This window comes from Gavialis gangeticus, unplaced genomic scaffold (genome assembly GCF_001723915.1).
Source record: "Gavialis gangeticus isolate Ggan-Ray unplaced genomic scaffold, GavGan_comp1, whole genome shotgun sequence".
NCBI classification, from domain to species: domain Eukaryota; kingdom Metazoa; phylum Chordata; order Crocodylia; family Gavialidae; genus Gavialis; species Gavialis gangeticus.
In genome coordinates, this window is record NW_017729001.1 from 31,264,513 (window position 1) to 31,271,735 (window position 7,223).

The 7,223-nt window shown below is 53.4% G+C and overlaps 1 protein-coding gene across 2 annotated transcripts in view; it reads left to right on the plus strand.

Moving 5' to 3' along the window:
* The first annotated feature begins 2,923 nt into the window (after positions 1–2,923).
* HVCN1 (hydrogen voltage gated channel 1) overlaps positions 2,924–7,223 on the plus strand; it is an 18,705-nt gene continuing 14,405 nt past the window's right edge. The window contains exons 1-3 of one of the 2 annotated variants that reach the window (XM_019507249.1): positions 2,924–3,126; positions 5,016–5,257; positions 6,813–6,917. In XM_019507249.1, the coding sequence (XP_019362794.1) occupies positions 5,054–5,257; positions 6,813–6,917 (309 nt within the window). In that variant the 5' untranslated portion in view covers positions 2,924–3,126; positions 5,016–5,053. Of the gene's footprint in view, positions 3,129–5,015; positions 5,258–6,812; positions 6,918–7,223 lie in introns of both variants that reach the window. The other variant, XM_019507248.1, reaches the window with a different exon arrangement.

Here is a 7,223-nt window from a genome sequence, read left to right on the forward strand (position 1 = left end):
GCCGGGTGCAGGCCCTTAAACCAAAAAACCTGGCCGGGTTGCTGATGTGGAGCGCAGCAAAACTGGCACCCTGGGCCTGAGGCACGGTCTCTCCCAGGCGTGCTGCTTCTTGAAAGCCCTCTCCTGGCGGGGCGCGGGGCCCAGGGCGCTGGGGCGCGGGGTCAGGACGGGTGGCTGCGAGGGGTTTCGCTGGGCTTGGAGCGCCTGCGTCGCCCAGCGTTGTGCTGGCGGGTTTGGTGCGTGCGTGAGCAGTGTTTCGGAGTTCGCAGGACGTTCGGGGGACTAATTTCAGGCTGGCAGGGTCGTTGTTTTTTTAAGCGTGAGCTACTAACAACGTGCATTACCTTGTGGTGATGGGACTTGTTGTCTGTGCCTTAAATTGGCAGGGGTTGCCGATGGGATTTGGGCGAGCTCCTGTTTCCTTTTCTCGGTGCTCCTGCATCGGGGCAGCAAAGTGCAGGTGGCAGACGTCCCCGAGCGGCCGTGCCGATCCGAGCCCAGCGGTGCTGGAGAGGTTTAGGTCGGGCTGTGCCCTTCCCAGGAACTTCGGATCGGGCCGGTGTGTAATAACAGACGGTTCAAGGAGCCCCAAAAGAGTCGGAGGGGCATTTCTCCTCAGTCTCTGGCTAGTGGAAGCAGAAAGGCTCTGCTCCGACTGGCGCGTGAGGGACCAGTCCAGCACACGAGGACTTGTCTGGGAGGGAGGAGGCTCTGCTACAGCTTCGCTGCATGATCTCTGGTAAAATGTCCCGGTGTGTCTGTATCTTGGTTTCCCCATCCGTAGGGTGGGGGATTGTGGCACAGCCATAAGCCACAGGGCTCTTGTGAAGTGCTCGAATGGTGTAGCAATGGGAGGCCATAAAAGTGCCTATGATAGAAACTTAAGCCAAGCCAAATGGTTTCTAGCGCGTATAACCCATGTAGCAATTGCCAGCTATTGCAAAGGTGTTGGGGCTCCCTGCAGGAACTGAGCAATCCTGCGCCTGGCCCGGGCTGCTGGCACCTGACCAGGGTGACCAGAGGTAGTTCGCTGTGTTCAGCTGGAGTTACTTGTGCTGCCTCCTGCCTGTATGATTGAAGTGGTAACGAGGGGTGTACAGGAAAACAAGCTGGCGGGGAAGAAGACAAGCAAACCCTTGAGGGTTGTTGTCGGACAGTGGTAGAGATGCAGGCGTCTGAGGACTGGGGTACGACTCTGCGCTGAGCCTACGAGATGGGCCAGGTCTGGGAGGAACAACGTCTGGGAGTACAAGGAGCAATCTCTCCAAAGGGGAGCTGTTTGTGGAGATCAGATGAGCATAAACCTGCATGCAGACTGCTTTAAAAATCCTCTTTCTCCTTGTCCCCAGAGTGATAAGAAGACAGTGCTTTGCTTTTAAGAAGGATCTCTGGTCACTGCATTTGTCGTTGATTAGGCTCTGGAGGATAAGACATGTAGGGACCGGCCTCGGCTGGAGCTGCAGGGTTAACACCGTTCGCTCCCAGGGTCCAGGAGCCCAGACTGGGGTCTGAGTGGGAAACCACGTGATTTCACCCCACAGGGGAGGAGCATGGCACCCTGACCCACGGGGAGACCGGGACAGAGGTGCAGCCAGCCTCTGATCTGACGGCAGCATCGTGCATGCCAGTCTGTTCTAGGGAGGAGGTCACTACTGACTCTGCACAACCTGACCACACTTCCACCGTGTGTTGGGGCATCTTCTGGGGAAAGTTCAAGGCTGAAATAGTAAATGTTTAGCAAGAGGAGTTCTTCCTGCCACGCCTGCATGCGCTCTTCACTTCTCAGCTGGAGCAGGGACTTGCTCTGCTGTTTCCTGGTGCAGATCTCCGTTCAAAACCGGGCAGGGAGGAGTGGACAAGCACTGAGATGCAGGGAGTCGGGCTGGGTCTCGGAGTCCGTGGAGTTCCTCTCCTGTCCGCGCGGCCATCCTTTAGCTGGCTTTGAGGGAAGCCGAGGAGGGCGCTGGAGGAAAGTGGAGCCCTGCAGAGACAGGATACCACCTGCAGTTCAGTTCAGTGGGACGTTTGTTCCCAGTAAGCACAGAGCCAGGGCTTAACAGGGGTAAGGGTGCAGGGGGGGCAGGAGGTCAGCAGCCGCAGGTGTGACAAACCTCCACCTCTCTCTTGCACCCTCTGCTCTGAGCTGTCTGGTGCTGCTCCAGGGCCTGTTGACCATCCTGGCATGGCACCCGTTGCTCTCGGGGGTGGGGGCTTCTGAATTGGGTCCTTCATCACCTTACAAAACATTCACGCCTTTCCTCTGAACTCCCCAGACTTCGCAGGATTGTCCCGGAAAGTGTCTGGCAGTGGGGAGGCCTCGGTGCTTTTTGATGAAGCTTTCTTTAAAGTGCCTGGTAGCTTAAGGAAGCGTTTTCCCTCGATCATTGCTAACGAGTGTCGTTGCCCCTGAGAAGTTCATTGACTCTCTAACCCGAGACATTCTTCCACCTAGTAGCAGCGCTCCGATTTCTATGTAGCTGGTTCATGTATCGCAATGTGCACGCTGCCCTGTCCCGTTGCATTATAACATAGGGTAGTTTGTAACAGAGAAATGCTTTCTAAGAGGATCATAACTGTTTTGAAATAGAATCAAGGTTTTAAAACGACTCCATAACCTTCTCTGCACTTTTATTAGAAAATAAATGATTATTTCCTGCTCTAAGTGCCACTCTCCTACTGTAAAGTATGCCTAATAATTTACGCATAAATCACGGAGAAATGAGACTCATTAGAAAGGGACTAAATAAAGGTCATCTCTCCTCCTCGGGTCAAATTTTTCTGACCAACGGCCCTCCTCTGTCATTCTCAGCAACTCAGTGGGACGTGATGGGTCTTTCAGTGATGGAAGATTGTGTCGGTGGCCGTCTTCCTCTTCATCCCAAGGTTGTGGGCCAAGTGCCAGCTGTCTGCTTCTCTTGTTAACCTTTATTTGTTGTCTGAACACTTTGAAGGATCTTATAAATAATTTCCCTGCGGTTTGGCAATGCACAAGAGACGTTCCCCAGAGAAGTAGCATAAACAAGAGGGCGGTTGGCTCTGCACCGCACCGCACCGCACTGCAAACCTTGCCCCCTCCAGAGGAAAGGACTTCTGTGCTCTGAGAGCTCCTGCAAGTCCCATCAGCAGGTATATGTTGCCTGTGCTGGCAGAGCCAGGCTGGTTCAGGGGTCTGCAGGCAGGGGAGTGAGTGGTGCAGTATTGGTGAGGTGTGTGTAGTGACGGGGGTGTGTTTGACACCGTCTGCCCTGCCGGGAGCGTGCAGGTGACTGTGGAGTAAAGTATCGTTGTTGTAGAAGGAAAGTAGTCTCTGGGTTAAGAGGCAACCCAGCAATGATTTTCCCTGACCCTTTCCAAGCAGTCGCAGTTCTCCATGGAGTCGGGCCTTGACCTGCGTGCTGCTTCCACAGAGCATCCAGCAGGCGCAGGGCGTCCGCGGCACCGTCCCTCGTCAGAACAGAACTTGGATGTCTGGGCTTCGGGTCCTGACTTACTGGTGTGGGGGGACCCTGGGATGGTGAAGAATAGGGGTCAAAACCCTCTGTGCTTCCTCAGGCTTTGTTCCTGCGTGGAGGCCTGGTAGCTCATGCCCCTGTGGAGCCTGGGTGGCTACTTCCCACCCCCTGCCCACGGTTACTGAGAGCAGACCGCCGTGGGCAAGCACCTGGGTCCCTGGCAAGAGACTGGCTCAAGGGCAGAGAGGTTACATGCTGCCCAGGTACAGAGTAAATGCAGAGCATGCCCACAACAAACCGGCTAAACATTGTGTGTCTGATCTGTAATCTCACTTAAAGCTTTCCCTTGTGTTGCATCAACACAATCAGCCCCTAGATGCGCCTGCATGAGCCTGCAGGGTGGGGAGAGAAGGGAAAGGGCAGGGAGGAAGGAGCTGGTCAGCCTTCATTCCACAAGGTAACTTTTCTCATTTAAAACACGCTGGGGAATGGGAAACGCATGGATTGGCAATGAGAGACCATGCTCCTCATTCCCCTGCAAAAGCTGAGACGAGCAGCACAGGGGTAGAAGCCAGTCCCTGCTAAAGCGGCAGGCCCAGAAAAGTAGTTCGCAGAATACCTCCCCTTGGCCTCGTGCGGTCTTGGGAACCTGCCCGCAAGGCGCGTGGAGAAGAATGGTTTTGCTAGAAGCGATAAATCAGAGGGGCTGTGCGGAAAGATGGTAGAACGCCCCCAGAAGAGAGAGGCAGTAGTTGATGTTACTGGTGTAAGCTGAAGCATTCATGAGGCCTGTTCCTGAAACTTTGCATAAACCACAATTAAGTATCTCTGGCTTCGTGGCATAAAGGTTGAAGTAGCTGGGAGCCCTGTTTCTGCTAAGAACTGGGCAGAGATGGATTTAAAGGAAGCATTTGTAGTGACTGACTTCTTCTCTTGTCCTATGTCTCGCTGATCTTTCTGCGGGGGATATATCTGATTTCTACCCCAGATCGCTGACAACACACAGCGTGTGAAGCAAAGCAAGCGGCAGCGCCTCTAAGCAAGTTTTGTTTAACAAAACAAATTTTGTGCTACAACCTACTTGCTCTCTCCTAAAACTGATGTAATGTTCTTGTGGCCTACCGTCAGTGCAAAGCTTGCTTGAGAGGATCCTCATCTGTCTGCTCTCAAATCAAATAGAGTTGAAACCCTAGGCAATGGAGCATCTGTAGAAAAGCACTGGTTACACAGGAAAGCTGATTTTTACCCCGCCTATTGCGTGGCTTTGCTTAAGGATATCTGCAAGGCTTGTCGGTGCAATAAATAGAGCGGTAAACAAATACTAGCTTTCCTTGAGAGGACCATGACACCCACGGGTCTGAATAGCAGTTTGGAGTCGCCCACACTCCAGGGCTGGCTCAGTCTGGTTTAAATGTTCAAAAGGCTGCTGTTCCTTTCTGATTTCATAGCATCAGTGAGCTGTAGTTTTGAGAGGAGCTCAGATCTCTTCCCATCTGCCTTAGGTCGGGTTAGTGCAGTAGCTTTCACCATTGAACTAATGTCCTGATCCAACTTTTCCAATAGCTTGTTTCTGCAGAGTAATGCCCGTGTAACCGAGAACCATGTCCAGGTATCTGAAGCACTTCACCATTGTTGGAGATGACCCCGCACAGTGGAGCAATGACTACAGGAAGTGGGAGGAAGAGGAGATGGCCGAGGAAGCGGGGGACAAGCAAGCAGATTCAGCGATTCAAGTGGATCCCTCCATCAGACGGCGTTCCTTCCAGGATGTGATGAAGAAGCTGTTCAGCTCCCACAAATTTCAGGTAGGATGAACACAAGCCGAGGGCCCGGTATTGCAAGACTTTATGTGCAAGCAGGCCCTTCTGACGCAAGTGCCAACTTTTATTTTTGCTGGGGGTGCCTAAGATTGTCCCCTTCCTGCTACCTGGCAGCAGAGCCGAGTGGAGCCCGTGGGGAGCAAGGGCAGATGCAGGCATGGGGCTCCCCGACAAGATGCCCCTACCCACTCGACAGCTGCAGGGGTCTCAACTCCTTGCTGCCACCGCTGCTGCTGCTGGGCAGGCAGGGGCCTCACCATGGTGGTGCGGGGCCCCTGGGGGGAGGGCGGCAGGGCAGCCTGGCTCCACCCCCACCCTGTGCACAAATCTAGGGGGTAGATCCTCCCCCCCATTACCCCTCTCCCCAAAAGTGCATTAAGTGGCAGGGAGCTCTCCCCCGCCCCCAGACAAGCTGCTCATGGCTCTCTCCTGCCCCAGGCCTCATGCACTGTCCTGGCTAGGCAGTGCTTCCAGGTCCAGTCCCTCCCTTAGCATGGGGGCCTCAGTCTGTGCCCCCCCATAGGCTTACCTGCAGGCAGCTGGGGGCCACATGCATGTGTGCATGCACATATATGCATGTGGTGCCCCCTTGCATCTTGCCCCTCGTAGAGGGCCACAGCAACCTGGGTTTGTCAGTCTTCAGTTGGGGACAGATGGTGCCCCCCTCGGGAAGAGGCCAGGGTGACCAAGGCATACTTGGCGCCTATGCCTTCCCAAGTAACCGCCATCAACTCATGAAGTTAGTCTATGTACAAGTAATATCTGATGATTCAGAAGCGAGGGCGAGCAGACGAAAAGCTCTTTTGAAGTTTCCCCCATCATCTCCTTTGGGGAAAATCAGCAAACTACCTGCTGTGTTGCCTCAGTATGTTGAATCTGCCCTGGGTCTCCATTTGAAGTGATCAGTGGCATTCCCTGAAACGGTAAGACATGTCCACGCTCCCTCTTCCACTACCAACCTCGCGTGCTCTGCTTCCACACCACAGAATGTGTGTTTGGCTCCATGCTGGCTGGAGTTTCCCCATTAAATTTTAGGGCTGAGTAAATGGAGGTCGCTGGTGGTTAGTTATTTTTAGTGATAAAATGGGATTTGCTTAAATGTTGCAGTTTTGTAATGGCAATATTTGGGGGGCTGGGACAGGTCTCACTATAAACTACTGACATGTGGATAGTCATGTGAATGGGGCTATTGAGGGCCTGATCCTGCGCGAGCAACCCCACTGACGTTTCTGGGGCTACTTGCGCTTCAGGACAAAGTTCCAAATAAAAGACACAGGCAGCCCACCTGAAAAGGTTCCCTTAACGATTGAAACAAACCCCTGCAGTAGCACAGAGTGAATCTAGATATGAGGGTCTTAGGCAGAACTCATAGCTCTGCAGCTTCCAGACTCTTCCTCCCTGACAAATAACACCCACGTGCAAGAAGACCTCAGCAATGAATTTGCTTGCCCAGGACCCCAAGTAACACACGTGTCAGGCTAGAAAGCTTGCTTAACACGCACACAGATTAGCAACCTGATGCTGTTTTCTGCCCACATAGATACTGGTGGTTTGCCTGGTCATTCTTGATGCTCTGCTGGTGCTTGTTGAATTGCTTCTGGACTTGAAAATCATCCACCCAGACAAAAATCACATAGCACCCAAGGTAACATGCAGGAAAAGTTTTTCAAGGGAATTGTCTTTCTCTTTTATTCCTTGAATGCAAAGCCAAATAGATAAGAGAGGCAGGCAGAATTTTTCCTTCCAGCAGCCAGAGAGGCCTGGGGACTGCAGAGCTTTGGAGCTGCTCCAAGTGGGAGGCTGCAGAAGGGGGTACTCTCATGCAGGGCTTCCACAAGTCGGGTGAAGCCCCCTGCTCTCTGACCAGGGCTCTGCTCGGAGATCCCCCAAGTGACAGCTCGGTTGGAGAATTCTGATTCCTGCCCTCTGGCTGCCCAGAGACTTCTGGATA